Source organism: Notolepis coatsorum, assembly GCF_963971535.1.
Source record: "Notolepis coatsorum genome assembly, chromosome: 1".
NCBI lineage: Eukaryota > Metazoa > Chordata > Actinopteri > Aulopiformes > Paralepididae > Notolepis > Notolepis coatsorum.
In genome coordinates this window covers 118,800,729-118,825,728 of record NC_140165.1, presented here as the reverse complement: position 1 = coordinate 118,825,728, position 25,000 = coordinate 118,800,729, and the positions used below count along the sequence as shown (strand labels likewise).

The following is a 25,000-nucleotide window of genomic DNA, read 5'->3' as shown; positions in this document are numbered from 1 at the left end:
TATGCTTAACCCCTTAAGCATACCCCACATGACATCACGTCATAAATCAAGCTCTCCAGACTGTCGTTATCGTTTTATTTTCAAAACGTATTCAAGAATAAACATCATAACCATGTCACAACAGCAGTTATAATGTATATTTTCATCAATATACACAAGCACATAGTATTAATGTAACTAAAATGTCTCTCAAAATGTGCTATATTTGAGAGGATATCATTTTAAAATATCGGTTTTGGTTTGATAGCACATTCAATGAACAATCAATTATTATTATTATCTCGCATACATGAACAGAAAGAAAATCCTTTTGGATAATATATGTTATTTTATTCCACAGCACCCAGCTGTTATCTGTGCTCTTGTCACTCACAGGGGGTTCTCCTCACCGGTGCCATGCTAGAGGCTCTCACCTGCGGGGAGGGCGGGAGCAGTGACTTGAGTAAGATTCTATTGGTCCCCGAGAAGCAGCAGCCGGTGCTACAGGCCTATCGCGGCGTGCTGTGTGGCGGAGGGGCGGGCCAGAGGGCCGAGCGCTTCAGAGAGATGAGCCGCGCGCTGAGGGAGCAGATGGACACACAGAGTGTCATCGAGGAGGTAGGCTGGCCTTAACCCTTTCACTGCCACACTACAGAAGGTTAACCCTTTCACTGCCACACTACAGAAGGTTAACCCTATCACTGCCACACTACAGAATGTTAACCCTATCACTACCACACTACAGACGGTTAACCCTATCACTACCACACTACATAAGGTTAACCCTTTCACTGCCACACTACAGAATGTTAACCCTTTCACTACCACACTACAGAAGGTTAACCCTTTCACTGCCACACTACAGAAGGTTAACCCTATCACTGCCACACTACAGAATGTTAACCCTATCACTACCACACTACAGACGGTTAACCCTATCACTACCACACTACATAAGGTTAACCCTATCACTACCACACTACAGAATGTTAACCCTATCACTACCACACTACATAAGGTTAACCTTTCACTGCCACACTACAGAATGTTAACCCTTTCACTACCACACTACAGAAGGTTAACCCTTTCACTACCACACTACAGAAGGTTAACCTTTCACTACCACACTACAGAAGGTTAACCTTTCACTACCACACTACAGAAGGTTAACCTTTCACTACCACACTACAGAAGGTTAACCTTTCACTACCACACTACAGAAGGTTAACCTTTCACTACCACACTACAGAAGGTTAACCTTTCACTACCACACTACAGAAGGTTAACCTTTCACTACCACACTACAGAAGGTTAACCTTTCACTACCACACTACAGAAGGTTAACCTTTCACTACCACACTACAGAAGGTTAACCTTTCACTACCACACTACAGAAGGTTAACCTTTCACTACCACACTACAGAAGGTTAACCTTTCACTACCACACTACAGAAGGTTAACCTTTCACTACCACACTACAGAAGGTTAACCTTTCACTACCACACTACAGAAGGTTAACCTTTCACTACCACACTACAGAAGGTTAACCTTTCACTACCACACTACAGAAGGTTAACCTTTCACTACCACACTACAGAAGGTTAACCCTTTCACTACCACACTACAGAAGGTTAACCTTTCACTACCACACTACAGAAGGTTAACCTTTCACTACCACACTACAGAAGGTTAACCTTTCACTACCACACTACAGAAGGTTAACCTTTCACTACCACACTACAGAAGGTTAACCTTTCACTACCACACTACAGAAGGTTAACCCTTTCACTACCACACTACAGAAGGTTAACCTTTCACTACCACACTACAGAAGGTTAACCTTTCACTACCACACTACAGAAGGTTAACCTTTCACTACCACACTACAGAAGGTTAACCTTTCACTACCACACTACAGAAGGTTAACCTTTCACTACCACACTACAGAAGGTTAACCTTTCACTACCACACTACAGAAGGTTAACCTTTCACTACCACACTACAGAAGGTTAACCTTTCACTACCACACTACAGAAGGTTAACCTTTCACTACCACACTACAGAAGGTTAACCCTATCACTACCACACTACAGAATGTTAACCCTATCACTACCACACTACATAAGGTTAACCCGTTCACTACCACACTACAGACGGTTAACCCTTTCACTGCCACACTACAGAATGTTAACCCTTTCACTGCCCCACTACAGACGGTTAACCCTTTCACTGCCACACTACAGAAGGTTAACCCTTTCACTGCCACACTACAGAATGTTAACCCTTTCACTACCACACTACAGAAGGTTAACCTTTCACTGCCACACTACAGAATGTTAACCCTATCACTACCACACTACATAAGGTTAACCTTTCACTGCCACACTACAGAATGTTAACCCTTTCACTACCACACTACAGAAGGTTAACCCTTTCACTACCACACTACATAAGGTTAACCCTATCACTACCACACTACAGAATGTTAACCCTATCACTACCACACTACATAAGGTTAACCCGTTCACTACCACACTACAGACGGTTAACCCTTTCACTGCCACACTACAGAATGTTAACCCTTTCACTGCCACACTACAGACGGTTAACCCTTTCACTGCCACACTACAGAAGGTTAACCCTTTCACTGCCACACTACAGAATGTTAACCCTTTCACTGCCACACTACAGAATGTTAACCCTATCACTACCACACTACATAAGGTTAACCCGTTCACTACCACACTACAGACGGTTAACCCTTTCACTGCCACACTACAGAATGTTAACCCTATCACTACCACACTACATAAGGTTAACCCGTTCACTACCACACTACAGACGGTTAACCCTTTCACTACCACACTACAGAAGGTTAACCCTTTCACTACCACACTACAGAAGGTTAACCCTTTCACTGCCACACTACAGAATGTTAACCCTATCACTACCACACTACATAAGGTTAACCCTTTCACTACCACACTACAGACGGTTAACCCTTTCACTACCACACTACATAAGGTTAACCCTTTCACTACCACACTACAGAAGGTTAACCCTTTCACAATCACACTACAGAAGGTTAACCCTTTCACTACCATACTACAGAATGTTAACCCTTTCACAACCACACTACAGAAGGTTGACCCTTTTACTACCACATTACAGATGGTTAACCATTTCACGCCACACTACCGAAGGTTAACCCTTTCACTACCACACTACAGAAGGTTAACCCTTTTACTACCACACTACAGATGGTTAACCCTTTCACTACCACACTACAGAAGGTTAACCCTTTCACTACCACACTACAGAATGTTAACCCTTTCACAACCACACTACAGAAGGTTAACCCTTTCACTACCACACTACAGAAGGTTAACCCTTTCACAACCACACTACAGAAGGTTACCCCTTTCACTACCACACTACAGAAGGTTAACCCTTTCACTACCACACTACAGAAGGTTAACCCTTTCACTACCACACTACATAAGGTTAACCCTTTCACTAGTAGTAGTGGTAGTGAAAGGGTTAACCTTCCGTAGTGTGGTAGTGAAAGGGTTAACCTTCTGTAGTGTGGTAGTGAAAGGTTAACGTTAGGTTATGACTATAACCAAGTTCTGTATCGTATGGCTCTCGCTCGGCGTCACTCTCTGCACTGTCCTCGCACACGTGCACGCGCACTGAATAAAGACCACAATGTACCTTTAATCCCAATATTTGTCTGACCACACCCCTATCAGCTTACCCATATAAGCAGGGGTGGGGCCACCCACTCGCCTCCTTCCCAAGCTTTCACCACAAGGCGAGATCAAGGGCTGCAGCGGCGTCGGACGCCGAGCGTCACCACTACTAACAGAACTTGGTTATAGTCATAACCTAACGTTCTGTATCGTATAGCTCTCGCTCGGCGTCACTCTCTGCACAAGGGAGGCCGAGCGAGAGCCATCGGCCGACAAATACACCCCGCTGAAAGCCCCCCACAACCATCAGATCAGGGAGGACCGAGCCCCCCCGACCCCCCCCCCAATGGAGGGCACCCCCCCTATTGGAGGTTTCCCGGGAGGGCGACGGACCCGACCGTGCGAAGAGGCACTCAAGCAACTCAACGCACAGGGTGAGCAGCCGTGGCCTGACCCCACGACTACACACACGCACAACCCGCATGCCACCTGGGAACGAACGGAGGGAACAACCTCGTTACTGCCCCCAAAATCACGGGGTCAAGAGCAAACCCAACCCTGTGGCAAGGCCGTAGCAGCGGAGCGCGAAGGAAGGCCCAGACCCACCAAAGGGACTGGACCCCCTGGAATGGGGGCCCGGAGAAGTCCATGATGCCAGCATCAAGACCCCACCAGGTGGGCACTTAGTGACCCCGCCCCCCACATCACCAGCGTATTCGGACAAAGGCCCCTCAGCCGAGCGGGCCCTGTCCCCCCAATAGTACACCGCCTGGCACACTGACCCTGCAGAACAGGCAGTCAGCATGGCCGTAAGCACACAAAAAAGGTTAACCAACGGAAGCAGGCAGTGCACCGGGGAAAAACCAGGCAACAGGCTGTTAACCCTAGCCTGGAGACTGCGGACGAGACAGGCGCCAGAGGGGACAGCTAAACACAGCCGCCCCGGCGGAAGGGGCGTATGCTGGCGTTGTTGCATGACCAAGCCTCCATTTAAAAACCCCCACCCAGAGGGGTTGAGGCAGAGAAGGTTGACACGATTGGCAGACGTCATGAACGTGCAGGGGCACCCTCAACCGGGTAACCCGGGAGTTGACACTGCTCCAACACACCAGGGAATCAACCACCTTGGTGTGACCCAATGCGGTGGTTGTTCCTATAACCCCTCAAGAAAAAACTCCAAAACACACCTGCGGGTATACACCGGCTATACCGCAGTACAAGTGTTTCAGTTTTCAAAAAAGGGTTAACCCAGGCCTACGGGTCGACGAAACATTACTTCGGACCGGGCCCGGCAATACGGGAAGCACAGGGTCAGGAGGTCAAAGGTCAAAGACCACCCCAACAGGCCCCTCTTCGCCATGCGTGAGAGAGGAGCCATCCATTCCGTCATCATCCCCCAGATATGAACGAGAATCCGTCGATAACCAAACCAGGTCGTCGGATTTGGTCGTCGGAAGAGGAAAAACCTCCATCCCAGTTGCTTTATAAAAACGCCGTTTTAACCCCAAGCAACCAAGGCGTGCCAGTCAGTCGCCTGATTACAGAACACCCCGAGCTAGCACTATGCGTGCGTCGGGACACACCCACATCAATGAACAGGCTATTTAGACCTGTCATTGAATCCCCAAGGCGCCCAGGGGAACGACAAGAGGGGTGTGATACTTCCTAATTCCAACTCTTTTTAAAAGAAAAGAAGGAAGCACCAACAGTATGTATCCCAGTCTACATGGCCGGGGGTAAAAAATGTTTACATTCCACCACCCTCCCATAGAGAGGAGACGGAAATTCCCAGAGAGACTTCCCACGCGAGCTGTACAGATTGAAAAGAATATATTGCACCTTGAGCCATGTAAAAGTTTGGTTTTAGGGCTCTCCGGGGAGGAGGCACTGAACCCATACACACTCAATAATCGAAATGAATCGAATACACACACAATAGAGTAGGACTCCTTCTTGAGGTTCCACTCACCTTATCAATCTGAGGAGGAGGCTCTGTACAATAAAAGGAGGCTCCCTCACATGGAAGGAGAGTCCAAACTCACAGAAGGCCCGAATAGGAGCTTCGTGAGGAGGAGCCCTGACCACCCCCCGTTTTAAACAGATCCATCATATGGACCTGAACAGCACACGGAAGTCCTACCAACAGAGACGCGCACGGTGACGTACTCTATGGCGGGGGAATTTCTGCGGTGCACACGCCGAATACACGCCCCTCACCCTGTAACGTGCCGAACCGCAACGTGACAGGAACCTTGAAGGACAGGTGGGTTTACCCCTGACCAACAGAAAAAAGGGGGAGGAAAGGTTACCAGTTCACCCCTTTACGACCCCACACCCATGATACGATGTAATGACAAAAAGAGAGAATGACACAGTCATAGTCAGCTCCACGAAGCGTCTAACAGCTTCACACAGCGCATGTGCCAACCTGCTATCTGATTTTTACTAAGGAAAAAACACAGAATAGAGAGGGCTCTCCAAGAGCCCCGGTACCACACTTACACAGGTGCTTCTGTGGCCAGCCCAACCCAGTTGTAGGTCACATGACACACACAACCCATCATCACCTACAAAAAATGGCAAAAACACTCTACAGAGGAACGCCGTTTTTCATAATGAGAGAATACATAATTCTCGATTAGTATCGGCCACAGGCCTTGCTAAGCACACATGAAAAGCGACCAAACAATCTTTTCTTTTAGGAAAATAAAGTTTCTCAAGCAGGTTTAGCACAACCTCAGCAATCAAGCTAAGGGTTACATCGCATCCCTACCACACAGTGACACAATGTAGTGCAACAACATGTCTGAGAGGAGGATTAAGAAGTCCCCAGGGAACCGGGGGGAAAACACAACCCTCCTACTTTACCCTTAATACGGCCAGTTGAACAGGTAAACCTGTTAATATGTGAACACACTGTTCATTGTCATTACAGGCTGAGAGAAGAATCATTCTTTACTCATATGTCACTAAGCATAGCTTTATAGGTTAGTTTAACCCCCTTAGTTGAGAGTGCTCGGTACAAGAACACATGAAGTTTCTCAACACAACAAACCAGATCATTTTCACATCTGTAATAAACAACCCTATTTGCATGGAGAAGCTAATACCAGTGACAAGACAATTCACACATAACTCGCATCGTATCCTAAATGTAGTGCAGCAACACTCGTTTTGTAAAACATCGTTATTTACAAAACATTTAGAAGGGAAAGCAAGAAGACTTGCTCAAGGTCTGGTCCAGACCTTGCCTACCCGGAGCGTAGATCAAGCGAAGTGCAGTCTCAAGGCACCGTAGTAAACACAGCCGTTCTGTGTTGTCGATCTGGGCATCCCGTCGCTACGGTCCCCCTTGTTGACGCAGTCCTTGCCGTCCTGGCCCAGGGCAGGTTCGACGAACATCCTCTGTCAAAGATGACGTCGTAGTCAAGAGTGTTTAAAACATGTTATAATCAAAGCACGTTCAACAGAGTAGCATTAAGCTAACGGCCGCTCTAACCGTCGGTCGCTACCGCCCCTGCCCGCGAGACGCCGAGCAAACGGCGCACGCGACCAGAGGGGAGACTTCGAATCCCCCCGCCTCTCCCCGTGAGGGAGAGGGGAGTTGGGAACCGCGGCGGCGCGCGAGGGGCCGGAGCCACCCCGCGCTGGGCCTCGGCCGATAGCAGCAAGCTAACGTTTCCTAGCCTAGCCAGGTAGGCCACCTAGTGATCACAGCAGGCTAGCGCCGCAGCTAACAGCTGACTGGCTAACAGTAGGCCACCACTAGCACGTAAGCTAAGCAGTTATCACCTGAACTTGTACACAATGATATAACACTCACTCAGACAGGCCGCCGTTCTGAAACCCTCCTCACTTTTTAAGAGAAAAGAGAAACAAGATGTTAACACAGTTTTACAACGGTGATTTTACCAACACCCGACGGAGCCAGCACAATACCAAACTGGCCTGTAGCTGACTTGAACACAGATCTTCCACTAACGAACATCTATGCCCATATTTCCTCGTGAGGGAATACTCTCATTTGGATATGAAAGAAGGGGCCTACACGGTGACAGAGAAAACATCCACTCGTCCAGAAAACACAGGGATCACCAGTGTCAATGGTCGTGGCCCACTAGTTAACTATAATGGGCTTCAGACCAAGGTCTTCTGTCGCCTAAGAGGCTGAACAAAGGACCCTAGTCTGGGTCCGGTTTTCATAAACATTGTCAACTAGCCCCCATAGCACTAACAGACAAGTGGAGCTCGCCAGCAAAACATAACTCACCAAACCTGGAACCCACCGCTTCTCACAACAGCGGCGCGTCCTACAGCCCAGCTGTGTCTTTACCGCAACCAGCACACAGCAAGAACTGCAGTTGGAAAGGCATGTAGCGGCGCGAACTCCCAATACGAAAACCGGTGGAGGATTTTTAGAATGATCATCATCTTCCAGACACTCCAGTACGAAGACAATATCGCCGTATTTTCTCGAATATAGTGAGAGAGAAAATAAAGATATGATGTCAACGTATCCTTGTTTTCCAACTCTTCTCCTACCATCACATCACTTCAAGTGGGGATCTACCGAGGCACTTCCTTGTGGTGAAAGCGAGAAAGGAGGCGAGTGGGTGGCCCCACCCCTGCTTATATGGGTAAGCTGATAGGGGTGTGGTCAGACAAATATTGGGATTAAAGGTACATTGTGGTCTTTATTCAGTGCGCGTGCACGTGTGCGAGGACAGTGCAGAGAGTGACGCCGAGCGAGAGCCATACGATACAGAACCTTCTGTAGTGTGGTAGTGAAAGGGTTAAGGAATGGACGTAGAGGAGACACAAAAGCTATTTTGTTTAGCCCGACTCTTCCTGTGATAGAGTTTGTTATACTCATTCAGTTCAGCTCACAAATTAATACTATATAGAAGTCTGTGGGTTTGGAATGGGGAAGTTTGTTTTATTAAGAAAAGGATGTATTCTGGTAAAAGTGCTTACCACAGACCTGTGTGTCAATGAAGACTGTCGAGGAAGCACTTTCTACACACCACAAGTCATCTCTCTCCCTCTCTCTCTCTCTCTCTCTCTCTCTCTCTCTCCCCCTCTCTCTCCCTACCTCCCTCTCTCTCTCCCCCCCTCTATCCCCCGCCTCTCTCTCTCTCTCTCTCTCTCTCTCTCTCTCTCTCTCTCTCTCTGTATCTCTCTCTGTATATCTCTGTGTATCTCTCTCCCCCCCCCCCTCTCTCTCTCTCTCTCTCTCTCTGTCTCTCTCCCCCTCTCTCTCTCTCTCTCTCTCTCTCTCTCTCTCTCTCTCTCTCTCTCTGTCTCTCTCCCCCCCTCTATCCCCCCCCCCTCTCTCCCTCTCTCTCTGTATCTCTCTCTGTATATCTCTGTATCTCTCTCCCCCCCCCCCCTCTCTCTCTCTCTCTCTCTCTCTCCCTCTCTCTCTCTCCTCTCTCTCTCTCTCTCTCTCTCTCTCAGCTTCGCCTGGATCAGACCGCCTCCTCCGCCCCTCTCTCCTCCCCCCACCTGGGGGCGCTGCTGAAGGACTTGGCCGACGTGGAGAGGCTCCTGCGGGATGTGGACCTCCTCTCTGGCCTGGCCCGCCTGCTCCCCAAGGGGGCCTGCGTGGGGGGCCGCGACACCCCGCCCCCCACCAACCTCACCTCCTGGGCCCCCCTCAACGCCACCACCTGGGGGCCCAACACCACCTGGGGCCCGGGGGAGGGGAGTGGCGACGGCACCGAGGGAGCGGGAGGAGGAAGAGGGAAGGAGGAAGGAGAGAATCCTCACACTCAGTTCTCGGCCTTCGTGCAGCTCTGGGCCGGACTGCAGCCTATTCTCTGTGGGAATAACAGGTCGGTGGAGGAGAGGGAGTACTCTGTCTTTGTTAAAGGGTTAAAGGCACACGCCAACATGTGGGGAAGCGAGAAGATAGATACCAGTTTCCTCTCTGTGCGTTCATTAGAAAGCTATCTGGCTGCACGTTAGCCTAGCTTAGCACAATGAATGGAAGCGGACATGTACGGTTAGCCTTCGGGAGAGGTGTTTGTTGGACAATGCCTAGGCTAACCGGCCATGTCCACTTCCATTCATTGTGCTAAGCTAGGCTAACGTGCAGCCAGATAGCTTTCTAATGAACGCACAGAGAGGAAACTGGTATCTATCTTCTTGTCTCTCTCTGGAGAAGACGGTACGCTAACTTCTCAAAATTTTGCCGTGTGCCTTTTAAAGCAGGTGAACACAAAAGATGTGAATCAATACTGTAGATGAAGATCACATGGTCGCCGGTGGATCCTATATTGACCATATTCACACGGTGGCCATTTTTCTCTTACATCATGCATCAGGTTGGGTTCCTTTCCATTTGACATGAGAGCAAAATGGCTACCATGTGTGTAGTTAGGAAGAATTAGGGACGTGCTTGTAATATTCATGCTTTGAATATCTCATTTTACGACAGGCGCGCCAGGCGCACCTTCCTATTATGAATACCTGCACAAGGGGTCCTGACAGTCAGTTGGCTGCCAGCCGTGGATGGAGTTACACTCATGATTACTTAATGCTTACCTTGAATAAACATCTTAATGCAATCTCCTCGTCCTGAAGATTATTCTCTTTAAATTGAATACGACAGTGCTGTAAGGTCAGAGGTTAACCCTTTCACTACCACACTACCAAATGGTTAACCCTTTCACTGTGACAATACAGAAGGTTAACCTTTCACTACCACACTACAGAAGGTTAACCTTTTACTACCACACTACAGAAGGTTAACCTTTTACTACCACACTACAGACGGTTAACCTTTCACTACCACACTACAGAAGGTTAACCCTTTCACTACCAAACTACAGACGGTTAACCCTTTCACTACCAAACTACAGACGGTTAACCCTTTCACTATCACACTACAGAAGGTTAACCTTTTACTACCACACTACAGACGGTTAACCTTTTACTACCACACTACAGACGGTTAACCCTTTCACTACCACACTACAGACGGTTAAACTTTTCACTACCACACTACAGACGGTTAACCATTTCACTACCAAACTACAGACGGTTAACCCTTTCACTATCACACTACAGAAGGTTAACCTTTTACTACCACACTACAGACGGTTAACCCTTTCACTACCAAACTACAGACGGTTAACCCTTTCACTACCACACTACAGACGGTTAACCCTTTCACTACCAAACTACAGACGGTTAACCCTTTCACTACCAAACTACAGACGGTTAACCCTTTCACTACCACACTACAGACGGTTAACCCTTTCACTACCACACTACAGACGGTTAACCTTTTACTACCACACTACAGACGGTTAACCTTTTACTACCACACTACAGACGGTTAAACCTTTCACTACCACACTACAGACGGTTAACCCTTTCACTACCAAACTACAGACGGTTAACCCGTTCACTACCAAACTACAGACGGTTAACCCTTTCACTATCACACTACAGAAGGTTAACCTTTTACTACCACACTACAGACGGTTAACCCTTTCACTACCAAACTACAGACGGTTAACCCTTTCACTACCACACTACAGACGGTTAACCCTTTCACTACCAAACTACAGACGGTTAACCCTTTCACTACCAAACTACAGACGGTTAACCCTTTCACTACCACACTACAGACGGTTAACCCTTTCACTACCAAACTACAGACGGTTAACCCTTTCACTACCACACTACAGACGGTTAACCTTTTACTACCACACTACAGACGGTTAACCTTTTACTACCACACTACAGACGGTTAACCCTTTCACTACCACACTACAGACGGTTAACCCTTTCACTACCAAACTACAGACGGTTAACCCTTTCACTATCACACTACAGAAGGTTAACCTTTTACTACCACACTACAGACGGTTAACCTTTTACTACCACACTACAGACGGTTAACCCTTTCACTACCAAACTACAGACGGTTAACCCTTTCACTACCACGCTACAGAAGGTTAACCCTTTCACTGCCACACTACAGAAGGTTAACCTTTTACTACCACACTACAGACGGTTAACCTTTTACTACCACACTACAGACGGTTAACCCTTTCACTACCACACTACAGACGGTTAAACTTTTCACTACCACACTACAGACGGTTAACCATTTCACTACCAAACTACAGACGGTTAACCCTTTCACTATCACACTACAGAAGGTTAACCTTTTACTACCACACTACAGACGGTTAACCCTTTCACTACCAAACTACAGACGGTTAACCCTTTCACTACCACACTACAGACGGTTAACCCTTTCACTACCAAACTACAGACGGTTAACCCTTTCACTACCAAACTACAGACGGTTAACCCTTTCACTACCACACTACAGACGGTTAACCCTTTCACTACCACACTACAGACGGTTAACCTTTTACTACCACACTACAGACGGTTAACCTTTTACTACCACACTACAGACGGTTAAACCTTTCACTACCACACTACAGACGGTTAACCCTTTCACTACCAAACTACAGACGGTTAACCCGTTCACTACCAAACTACAGACGGTTAACCCTTTCACTATCACACTACAGAAGGTTAACCTTTTACTACCACACTACAGACGGTTAACCCTTTCACTACCAAACTACAGACGGTTAACCCTTTCACTACCACACTACAGACGGTTAACCCTTTCACTACCAAACTACAGACGGTTAACCCTTTCACTACCAAACTACAGACGGTTAACCCTTTCACTACCACACTACAGACGGTTAACCCTTTCACTACCAAACTACAGACGGTTAACCCTTTCACTACCACACTACAGACGGTTAACCTTTTACTACCACACTACAGACGGTTAACCTTTTACTACCACACTACAGACGGTTAACCCTTTCACTACCACACTACAGACGGTTAACCCTTTCACTACCAAACTACAGACGGTTAACCCTTTCACTATCACACTACAGAAGGTTAACCTTTTACTACCACACTACAGACGGTTAACCTTTTACTACCACACTACAGACGGTTAACCCTTTCACTACCAAACTACAGACGGTTAACCCTTTCACTACCACGCTACAGAAGGTTAACCCTTTCACTGCCACACTACAGACGGTTAACCATTTTACTACCACACTACATACGGTTAACCCTTTCACTACCAAACTACAGACGGTTAACCCTTTGACTACCACGCTACAGAAGGTTAACCTTTCACTGCCACACTACAGATGGTTAACCCTTTCACTACCACACTACAGACGGTTACCCCTTTCACTACCACACTACAGACGGTTAACCCTTTCACTACCAAACTACAGACGGTTAACCCTTTCACTACCACGCTACAGAAGGTTAACCATTTCACTACCACACTACAGACGGTTACCCCTTTCACTACCACACTACAGATGGTTAACCCTTTCACTACCACACTACAGAAGGTTAACCCTTTCACTACCACACTACAGAAGGTTAACCTTTCACTGCCACACTACAGAAGGTTATCCTTTCACTACCACACTACAGAAGGTTAACCCTTTCACTACCACACTACAGAAGGTTAACCCTTTCACTACCACACTACAGAAGGTTAACCTTTCACTACCACACTACAGACGGTTAACCTTTCACTACCACACTACAGAAGGTTAACCCTTTCACTACCACACTATAGAAGGTTAACCTTTCACTACCACACTACAGACGGTTAACCTTTCACTACCACACTACAGAAGGTTAACCTTTCACTACCACACTACAGAAGGTTAACCCTTTCACTACCACACTACAGAAGGTTAACCTTTCACTACCACACTACAGAAGGTTAACCTTTCACTACCACACTACAGAAGGTTAACCTTTCACTACCACACTACAGAAGGTTAACCTTTCACTACCACACTACAGGAGGTTAACCTTTCACTACCACACTACAGAAGGTTAACCTTTCACTACCACACTACAGAAGGTTAACCTTTCACTACCACACTACAGAAGGTTAACCTTTCACTACCACACTACAGAAGGTTAACCTTTCACTACCACACTACAGAAGGTTAACCCTTCCACTACCACACTACAGACGGTTGATGGTTAACCTTCTGTACTGTGGTAGTGAAAGGGTTAAGGGCACGCTGTAAGGTCAGAGGTCAACTGGTCTCTGGTCCCTGCAGGATCATCAAGCCCGAAGCCCTGAAGCAGGGCAACATGAGCTCGCTGGGCTTCACCAGCAAGGAGCAGAGGAACCTGGGCTTACTGGTGCATCTGATGACTACAAATCCCAAGATCCTCTACTCCCCTATCGGCTCCCAGGTGGATAAAGTGATTCAGAAGGCAAGTAGAGACACAGTTTTTCTTGACCTAGTAGTAGTAGTTGTTGTCGTATCACTTGGCGTAGGCGTGTAGGCTGAGTTTTTCCACGTTATAGCCACTGACAAAAGGGAATATTATATTCAGAATTCTACACGACTGTGCTTTACGTGCGGCAGACCAGCCTTCAAGAGTCCTTTGAACAATTGTATTTGTTCCCTTTTGTTATACAAGATACAGTACAATGTAGCCAAATGTTAGAACTGTTGTGGTTGTTGTTGTGAACATGATGACTAAAGCTCTGTGATCTCTCTCCCCCTGGATATATCCAATCAGCTTCCTCTGAAATCGCATAATACACATGGGTTACTCTGATTGGCCCACACGTCACATCCAGCTGAGTGATGAGAGGACTCACAGGATGAGATGAGGAATCTTTAACACAATGGCCGCCAAAAACGAGTCAACTCGTTATAGCTAGCCAATCGAATTCTGCCAACAACGAGTAAACTCGTTATTGGATTGTTATTTCTTTTATTGGCTATTTCCATTCATAATTCATCCTGCTATGCTGTAGGACTGTGTGGCACTCTGTCTGAGACCGCAACGGTCCGCTACTGCCGCCTAAAGCCTTGCGGCCTCTATTGCACTCCATTTGAAACGATGTGGTTTGTTTTCTAGGCCGAGCTGCAGCGTGCAGGCGGGGTCTAAACACTCCAGCAAGACACGCGCTTATAGGGATTCCCCGCCCCCCCGTTCATTTTCTTTGGTGGATAACATTGGACATACGATCACGACCAGTATTTGGAATGGCGATCAGATAATTGGATTATTCTTTTTGCAGTACATCATAGACAAGGTAAGGATTATATGTTATCAATCTTGCGTTAATCCGATAATTTTTCCCCTGCGATCGCAGCATGTGTGTGGGCCGTGTCCCGTTGGTTGCGACCCCCCCCCTTTCATGCATCGATGATGAAACATAATACCGATAATCTAGATGTGATTTCAAAACAGTAGCGTGTACAGGCGAGAAATTACAACGTTTTTAGTGAATTGCACGTATTGCTGCATAGCGTCGTTTCCTGGGATTACACAGAATCACTCTAGAACTATACTATACTCACCACGGTATAAAACGGAAATGTATGGTTGGAAAAATTATCAGTTTTTTGCATGTTGACCGGAAGAAACTCACTGACAATCGACCTTGTTATTAGATCCATAGCTATACTATTTAATATAGTTTTAGCACTACAAACACCGGCATCTACCCCCATTGCATTACAGTGCTGGCACAAACGGCCATATGCCCACAGCGTCCAATGTGTTAACAGTCAAACACCTATAGCGTGTATAGTGAACAGAAGGCCACGCCCCCTCAGCCTACTAGGTGTGCTCGGAGAAGGTGACCTAAAATACTTATAACATTAATCAGTGATACATACAAAGCTAAACAACGATACTCATGACATTAACATTGACCGGGGATTAGCTTCATCCTTAGCAGCTGATGCCTGGATCGCGCCTAGTTTTTTACCATTTCCAGTTCGCGTTCTGCGATCTGATTGGCCACTGACGTTTCTGGTCGTGTGACATGTGCGGCCAATCGTGTGACGCCTGTTTCTTTCACCGGTTAAGCTTAGGCACTCTTTCGAAGTTGGTTAAGGTTAGAGTTTGTCTTAGAGCAGGGCGATAGAACACCAGCCCTGATTCCAAACTCTAACCTTAACCAACTTCGAAAGAGTGCCTAAGCTTAACCAGTGATAAACTAGGCGTTAGGTAGTTTGCATGCTGTTCGAGGCGGAAATGGGCAAAGACACAGGCGTCACGCGATTGGGCGCACATGTCACATGACCAGAAACGTCAGTGGCCAATCAGATCGCACCAGAAACGTCAGTGGCCAATCAGATCGCTGAACGCGAACGCGGAACTGGAAATGTGTTGGTAAAAAACTAGACGCGTCTGGATCTCGTCAACATGGTGTATGACTTCGAAATGGAATTTGTATTTTTCTGAGCATAAAGACTCAAAAAATCAAATGTAATTCAATTTGATTATAAGAAATACAAGGAGCTTGAAAGGAGCTTGGGAACAACTATGGAGAACTATGATAATAACTAATTGTTTGTTTACTTCCTCTGTTGCTCTCAGGCCAATGAGACGTTTGCGTTTGTGGGGAACGTGACTCACTACACACGTGTGTGGCTCAACATCTCCGCGCAGCTCCGGACCTTTCTGGAGGAAGGCAGGCTGCATCACCACCTGGCCTGGCTGCAGCAGGTAACATCAGAGCCCTACATCAGGCACGTGCACACATAGAGCCCAGAGGGTGCTCCAGCACCTGCCCTTTTGTGCCTCATAAAGTGCCCTTTTTATTATAATTTATTTTTTTAATATGAACTCTTTCTCTGCCACTTTGGGAACGGGATATGACTATGTGCTGCCACCCATTAAACCAATGGAGTCGCTCACCTTGTTTGCAGGGCTATAACTATATATATATATATAATAGCTATGGATGCAATACTATGGCCCATTTGACATCGAGTATCTATCGTTCAAGATGTGAAAAAGGAATCATTTTTCCATCCATACATTCCCGTTTTATACCGTGGTGAATATAAGTATGGTTTTAGAGCGGTTTAGGGTCATTCCTGGGAGGCTAGTAATAGGCCGCGACGCATATTATACTTAATCCATTGGCATTTCGTCCATACACGCTACAATTAAAAATTCAAATGCGCCTTGGGTATGTGAAAGGCGCTATATAAATCCAAGCCATTATTATTATTATTATTATTATTATTATTATTATTGGCCACAGTGTGAGTAACTACAGCTCGCCACTTGCAGTTGCTATCGGTGCGTAAATGGAGAATTTGATGCACCGTGGATCTAGTGAAGAGTGAGATTCAAGTGAAAGTAAATTTGAAGTTTTATAAATATCCTTTTCGCCAGATGGCTCTAAGCAGCATGGTCCAGCAAAAAATATGAATTTATTTTTTTGGATCCACTTTTTCTCCTCCTGTTTTTCTGTATTTTTCCTCCCATCCCAATTTAGTCGTTATGCCAATTCCCCCCTCCCCTTCCTGGTCGTTGCGTGCATGTGCCCCCCCACTGGTCGTCTAGGGAGCCCTGAAGTCTATCACATGCTTCCTCCGATACATAGGAGACAGCCAGCAGCCTCTTTTCACCTGACAGCGCGGACTCTCTTTGGTGAAGTGTAACGTGTGGGAGGTCACACTACCTTCACCATTTCCCTCCCTCGCTGGGCAGGCGCCCTGACCGACCTGTAGGAGTCACTGTTTTACAACGAACAGATTACCACCCCACCGGCTTCCCTCCCGCTGACTCTGCCAATTGTGTCAGTATGACGGCCGGCCAAGCCGGAGGCACCGCTGACAGCCGGATTCGATACCAGTGTCTCTTGCGGTGGTGACGAGCGCTTAGTCCGCTGTGCTACCCAGCCGCGCCAAAATATGAATTTCTCAAAAGGCCTTTATATCCTGCGCTCTCCATGGTGCTAAAACCTTTGTCTCAGGAGTGGCAACTGCCCAGTAACAACTACTGTATGAAGACGTCCTTTCTATCAGCCTGCCATTTATGTTCTGCAGTGTTTCTGCTACTTAGCCATTTGGTCTATTTTGCACAACTTTGCTGTGATTTTAAGACATTAGTTAATTAATCAAAATGCTTCTATTTAGATCAAATGCTTTATCCATTATGTAAATCTTTATTCTTACATATTGTAGCAGTATTAACTAGGGGTGGGGGGGGGATTGATACGTAGTAGTATCGCGATACTTTGTGTGGCGATACTGTATCGATACAGGGACGCCAAATATCAATATTAAAAATGTTATAAAAAATATATATATATATATTTTTTTTTGTATAAGGAAGTTGCATTGTTCATTTCAATACCTGTAATAGTACAGTAGTCCACACACACACACACACACACACACACACACACACACTCACACTCACACTCACACTCACACTCACACTCACACTCACACACACACACACACACACACACACACATGTGCATTCAGTTAAGTTGGAATATGACTGTAATACAAACAGTTCAGTTTGTCAGGTACATGCAACACAGATTACAGTGTTGACATCTGTCTGCTTGAGAAAATACCATGTTCTGCAATAAAAATGATTGAAGTGAGATGAACAGTCTGAACTTTACTTTATTAGATAAAACATGTTGACAAAGTTTCACTTTGCAGTTAAAAAAAGGTAATACATCGCAATATATCGCAATATTAATATCGCAATACTCAGCATATCGCAATATATTTAGTATCGCAATACTATCGTATCGTGACTCAAGTATCGTGATAGTATCGTATCGTGAGGCCTCTGGTGATTCCCACCCCTAGTATTAACCTACTTTACTGTCCCGCAAAACCAAAAGGGAGCAGCAAACCATTGCTTTATATTTCTCAAAGCATCCGTTTGAAAGTAAAACATACATTAATTTAATCTCTTTGCAATTGCTTGAGGGCAAGTCCCTCGGTTTAGAAAGATGAAAACAAACTACAAACAAACTAAACAGAAAACAAGTTTCTGTGCCATCGTTTTATGAGCTGTGTGAGTTTTATATGGATATAACTGAACTGTAGGCTATATACCTTTTTTTAAGGCCTACATAACACGTGTTGCCTTCCATTAAGCCTATGCTTTCCCTTGATAAGATGAGATAATATAAGATAAGATACGGTATGATGAGATGAGGTGAGATATTACTTTATTTGGGGGGGGGGGGGGGGGTACAGGTATGGGCAGGGTAAAGGAAGACAATACATGTAGGAAATAAAATGCACATGCTTGAATCTGAATATATAAAATATGAATAAAAGTAAACAGCATGCAACTTGAATACGGAGCAAATGAACACTATGCACATTATTATTATGTCATCCTGTCGACTCGGATGTGTAAACCCACTCCCTCCCCCTCCCCCTCCTGTTCCCCCCCCCCCTGTTCCCTCCTCCTGTTCCCTCCTGTTCCCTCCTGTTCCCTCCTCCTGTTCCCTCCTGTTCCCTCCTCCTGTTCCCTCCTGTTCCCTCCTTCTGTTCCCTCCTCCTGTTCCCTCCTGTTCCCTCCTGTTCCCTCCTCCTGTTCCCTCCTGTTCCCTCCTGTTCCCTCCTCCTGTTCCCTCCTGTTCCCTCCTGTTCCCTCCTCCTGTTCCCTCCTCCTGTTCCCTCCTCCTGTTCCCTCCTCCTGTTCCCTCCTCCTGTTCCCTCCTGTTCCCTCCTGTTCCCTCCTGTTCCCTCCTGTTCCCTCCTGTTCCCTCCCGTTCCCCTCCCGTTCCCCCTCCTGTTCCCCCTCCCGTTCCCCCTCCCGTTCCCCCTCCCGTTCCCCCTCCCGTTCCCCCTCCCCTCCCCCTCCCCTCCCGTTCCCCCTCCTGTTCCCCCTCCCCTCCCCTCCCGTTCCCCCTCCCCTCCCCCTCCCCTCCCGTTCCCCCTCCTGTTCCCCCTCCCGTTCCCCCTCCCGTTCCCCCTCCCCTCCCACTCCCCCTCCCGTTCCCCCTCCCGTTCCCCTCCCCTCCCACTCCCCCTCCCGTTCCCCCTCCCGTTCCCCTCCCGTTCCCCCTCCCCTCCCACTCCCCCTCCCGTTCCCCCTCCCGTTCCCCCTCCCGTTCCCCCTCCCCTCCACTCCCCCTCCCGTTCCCCCTCCCCTCCCACTCCCCCTCCCGTTCCCCCTCCCACTCCCCCTCCCCTCCCGTTCCCCCTCCCCTCCCCCTCCCCTCCCCCTCCCCCTCCCCTCCCCTCCCACTCCCCTCCCCTCCCCCTCCCCCTCCCCCTCCCCTCCCGTTCCCCCTCCCGTTCCCCCTCCCGTTCCCCTCCCCTCCCGTTCCCCCTCCCCTCCCGTTCCCCCTCCAGCTGTCCTCGGAGCTCCGCAGGCACCCCGAGCTGCTGAACCCCACGGACAGTGAGCTGCTGCAGGGACTGCTGGAGGGCAACTACAGCCTCCCCAACACCTCCACCCTGCTGGAGCAGCTGGACACCATCGACAACGCAGCCTGCGGCTGACACACTTCATGTCCAAGGTCTGTGTCCCCTGAGTCTGTGTCCCCTGGGTCTGTGGCCCCTGGGTCTGTGTCCCCTGAGTCTGTGGCCCTGGGTCTGTGTCCCCTGAGTCTGTGGCCCCTGGGTCTGTGTCCCCTGAGTCTGTGTCCCCTGGGTCTGTGTCCCCTGAGTCTGTGTCCCCTGGGTCTGTGGCCCCTGGGTCTGTGTCCCCTGGGTCTGTGTCCCCTGAGTCTGTGTGGGTCTGTGTCCCCTGAGTCTGTGTCCCCTGGGTCTGTGGCCCCTGGGTCTGTGTCCCCTGAGTCTGTGTCCCCTGGGTCTGTGGCCCCTGGGTCTGTGTCCCCTGGGTCTGTGGCCCCTGAGTCTGTGTCCCCTGGGTCTGTGGCCCCTGGGTCTGTGTCCCCTGAGTCTGTGTCCCCTGAGTCTGTGTCCCCTGGGTCTGTGTCCCCTGGGTCTGTGTCCCCTGGGTCTGTGTCCCCTGGGTCTGTGTCCCCTGAGTCTGTGTCCCCTGGGTCTGTGGCCCCTGGGTCTGTGTCCCCTGAGTCTGTGTCCCCTGGGTCTGTGGCCCCTGGGTCTGTGTCCCCTGAGTCTGTGTCCCCTGGGTCTGTGTCCCCTGAGTCTGTGTCCCCTGGGTCTGTGTCCCCTGGGTCTGTGGCCCCTGGGTCTGTGTCCCCTGGGTCTGTGGCCCCTGGGTCTGTGTCCCCTGGGTCTGTGTCCCCTGGGTCTGTGTCCCCTGGGTCTGTTACCCTGAGTCTGTGTCCCCTGAGTCTGTGTCCCCTGGGTCTGTGTCCCCTGGGTCTGTGTCCCCTGAGTCTGTGGCCCCTGGGTCTGTGTCCCCTGAGTCTGTGTCCCCTGGGTCTGTGTCCCCTGAGTCTGTGTCCCCTGGGTCTGTGGCCCCTGGGTCTGTGTCCCCTGAGTCTGTGTCCCTGAGTCTGTGTCCCCTGGGTCTGTGTCCCCTGAGTCTGTGTCCCCTGGGTCTGTGTCCCCTGGGTCTGTGTCCCCTGGGTCTGTGGCCCCTGGGTCTGTGGCCCCTGGGTCTGTGTCCCCTGAGTCTGTGTCCCCTGGGTCTGTGTCCCCTGAGTCTGTGTCCCCTGGGTCTGTGTCCCCTGGGTCTGTGTCCCCTGGGTCTGTGTCCCCTGAGTCTGTGTCCCCTGGGTCTGTGGCCCCTGGGTCTGTGGCCCCTGAGTCTGTGTCCCCTGGGTCTGTGGCCCCTGGGTCTGTGTCCCCTGAGTCTGTGTCCCCTGGGTCTGTGTCCCCTGAGTCTGTGTCCCCTGGGTCTGTGTCCCCTGAGTCTGTGGCCCCTGGGTCTGTGTCCCCTGGGTCTGTGGCCCCTGGGTCTGTGTCCCCTGGGTCTGTTACCCTGAGTCTGTGTCCCCTGAGTCTGTGGCCCCTGGGTCTGTGTCCCCTGAGTCTGTGTCCCCTGGGTCTGTGTCCCCTGAGTCTGTGTCCCCTGGGTCTGTGTCCCCTGAGTCTGTGGCCCCTGGGTCTGTGGCCCCTGGGTCTGTGTCCCCTGGGTCTGTTACCCTGAGTCTGTGTCCCCTGAGTGTGTCCCCTGAGTCTGTGTCCCCTGGGTCTGTGTCCCCTGAGTCTGTGGCCCCTGAGTCTGTGTCCCCTGAGTCTGTGTCCCCTGGGTCTGTGTCCCCTGAGTCTGTGTCCCCTGGGTCTGTGGCCCCTGGGTCTGTGTCCCCCTGAGTCTGTGTCCCTGAGTCTGTGTCCCCTGGGTCTGTGTCCCCTGAGTCTGTGTCCCCTGGGTCTGTGTCCCCTGGGTCTGTGTCCCCTGGGTCTGTGTCCCCTGGGTCTGTGGCCCCTGGGTCTGTGTCCCCTGAGTCTGTGTCCCCTGGGTCTGTGTCCCCTGAGTCTGTGGCCCCTGAGTCTGTGTCCCCTGAGTCTGTGTCCCCTGGGTCTGTGTCCCCTGAGTCTGTGTCCCCTGGGTCTGTGGCCCCTGGGTCTGTGTCCCCTGAGTCTGTGTCCCTGAGTCTGTGTCCCCTGGGTCTGTGTCCCCTGAGTCTGTGTCCCCTGGGTCTGTGTCCCCTGGGTCTGTGTCCCCTGGGTCTGTGTCCCCTGGGTCTGTGGCCCCTGGGTCTGTGTCCCCTGGGTCTGTGGCCCCTGGGTCTGTGTCCCCTGAGTCTGTGGCCCCTGAGTCTGTGGCCCCTGGGTCTGTGTCCCTGGGTCTGTGGCCCCTGGGTCTGTGGCCCCTGGGTCTGTGTCCCCTGGGTCTGTGTCCCCTGGGTCTGTGGCCCCTGGGTCTGTGGCCCCTGAGTCTGTGTCCCTGGGTCTGTGTCCCCTGGGTCTGTGTCCCCTGGGTCTGTGTCCCCTGAGTCTGTGGCCCCTGAGTCTGTGTCCCCTGGGTCTGTGTCCCCTGAGTCTGTGTCCCCTGAGTCTGTGGCCCCTGAGTCTGTGTCCCTGGGTCTGTGTCCCCTGGGTCTGTTACCGGTCGGGCTTTAACAAAAGATCTCGTTCGAAATTAGTTTCAGAATTGTATACAAGTTCAAATTCAAATTAGAATTTCAGTGAAAAAATTCAAAATAAATATACCTAAAAAAAAGTCTAAGCTATTTTCAAAGTTTTGCCAACTTTTTTTTTACCATGGTGTGTTTGGTATCATTCTTCTCAGCACAGTCTCACCTATATGACCTGATGTTTATTTTTTTTATATTAAAAATAAATTCTAAAATAATTTTTTTTAGATATTATTATAATATATATATATTTTTTCAAATTCTCATTTCTCCCTTCAAGTTCGAATCTCGTGTTTTTATGTAAATTCGAAATTCGAAAATAATGTGACAGCCTTAGTTACCGGCACTCAGTGTTGCAAAGGGCATTTACCAGATGCATGACCGCACATCAATATCGTAGACATGACAGGAAAATACTGTAGGTACAAGATGTTATACGATAGGCACACATCCTAAAGGTATTATATAACATGCAATGTAATACCATGCAATGCCAATATGGTCATTGTGAATAGTCACAATTAGCATAGAAACCAGTCAAATGAATGGCAGTGGTATTGCTATTGTAATTATAATAGGCAAACCAATGATAAAGGTTTAAATCTCAAGTTACAGTCACCATATAATATATATATATATATGGTCCACGGTCATTGTACTGTCATTGATATCTATTACATAACGATCATACAAGGTTGTTCAATTCATTCATACATGTGAAGGGTAAGAGGAAGGGTGTAAAATCAATACTGTTAATACTGTAACTACATTCATTCTATTATATCAACATCCAAGGACCGGCCCCACTGATGCACAGAGACAGAGACTGTTGACACGAGCCCTCTGACTCAGACGAGGGGAAGGGGGGGAAACACGATCCTATCGATCCAAGCCCAGACGGCCTGCAGTAATATGAGTTCTGAAGCCCTGTGTTGACAGAACGCTCGGGCCTAAGAATAGTTAGCCAATTCCTAAAAGAGTCTTTCCGCTGAGGAGAGTTTAATTTCTGTCCCTCCTCCCCGCCCGCCCGCCCGCCCGCCCCGCCCGCCCCTCCTCCCCGCCCGCCCCTCCCCACCCCCCCGCCCGCCCGCCCCAACTCCCCGCCCGCCCCTCCTCCCCGCCCCGCCCCTCCTACCCGCCCGCCCGCCCCTCCTCCTCCCCGTCCGCCCGTCCCGTCCCGCCCTGGGGTTCTAGGTCAGCGTGGACATCTTCAAGGGTTTTCCTGACGAGGACAGCATTGTGAACTACACACTGAACCAAGCGTACAGGGACAACGTGTCTGTGTTCGCCAGTGAGTCATCCTCATGTATTATCTTTTATATTGTTGACCTTCTCATTAGGCAGAATGTAGCAGGAGAGCAGCAGGTTAGAGAGGCTTGTCCTGAGGTTTGTTGAGGTAACGTCTGCGCCGCTGTCGTGCTTGTCTTCCATAGGGAGGTGTAGTCTGACGTCACGTTAGTTTCCTATAGGGAGGTGTAGTCTGACGTCACTTTAGTTTCCTGTAGGGAGGTGTAGTCTGACGTCACTTTAGTTTCCTATAGGGAGGTGTAGTCTGACGTCACTTTAGTTTCCTATAGGGAGGTGTAGTCTGACGTCTCTTTAGTTTCCTGTAGGGAGGTGTAGTCTGACGTCACTTTAGTTTCCTATAGGGAGGTGTAGTCTGACGTCACTTTAGTTTCCTGTAGGGAGGTGTAGTCTGACGTCACTTTAGTTTCCTGTAGGGAGGTGTAGTCTGACGTCACTTTAGTTTCCTATAGGGAGGTGTAGTCTGACGTCACTTTAGTTCCCTGTAGGGAGGTGTAGTCTGACGTCACTTTAGTTTCCTATAGGGAGGTGTAGTCTGACGTCACTTTAGTTTCCTGTAGGGAGGTGTAGTCTGACGTCACTTTAGTTTCCTGTAGGGAGGTGTAGTCTGACGTCACTTTAGTTTCCTATAGGGAGGTGTAGTCTGACGTCACTTTAGTTTCCTATAGGGAGGTGTAGTCTGACGTCACTTTAGTTTCCTGTAGGGAGGTGTAGTCTGACGTCACTTTAGTTTCCTATAGGGAGGTGTAGTCTGACGTCACTTTAGTTTCCTATAGGGAGGTGTAGTCTGACGTCACTGTAGTTTCCTGTAGGGAGGTGTAGTCTGACGTCACTTTAGTTTCCTGTAGGGAGGTGTAGTCTGACGTCACTTTAGTTTCCTATAGGGAGGTGTAGTCTGACGTCACTTTAGTTTCCTATAGGGAGGTGTAGTCTGACGTCACTTTAGTTTCCTATAGGGAGGTGTAGTCTGACGTCACTTTAGTTTCCTATAGGGAGGTGTAGTCTGACGTCACTTTAGTTTCCCGCGAGGTCCCGCAAGGTTATTTTACGATTAATTGCGAATTGTTTCATGTTGAGCTATAGATTGTGGATGAATACACACATGCCAATGTTCATGCTTTATTTGTTTTAAACGAGACGATTTAGAAATGTGTCCATTGGAAATACATGGCCATTTCAAGCGAGGTGGACCGCGCGGGAAACACCAATGACATAACCACCA

General features: G+C 48.9%; 1 protein-coding gene across 1 annotated transcript in view; it reads left to right on the top strand.

The window, feature by feature from the left end:
• abca2 (ATP-binding cassette, sub-family A (ABC1), member 2) overlaps positions 1-25,000 on the top strand; it is a gene marked incomplete at both ends in the record, with an annotated part of 250,124 nt that overhangs the window by 39,915 nt on the left and 185,209 nt on the right. Inside the window, 7 exon segments of the mRNA XM_084338063.1 lie at positions 376-597; positions 9,129-9,505; positions 13,829-13,988; positions 16,119-16,247; positions 19,871-20,015; positions 20,018-20,037; positions 23,668-23,768. Of these exon segments, the coding sequence (XP_084194189.1) occupies positions 376-597; positions 9,129-9,505; positions 13,829-13,988; positions 16,119-16,247; positions 19,871-20,015; positions 20,018-20,037; positions 23,668-23,768 (1,154 nt within the window).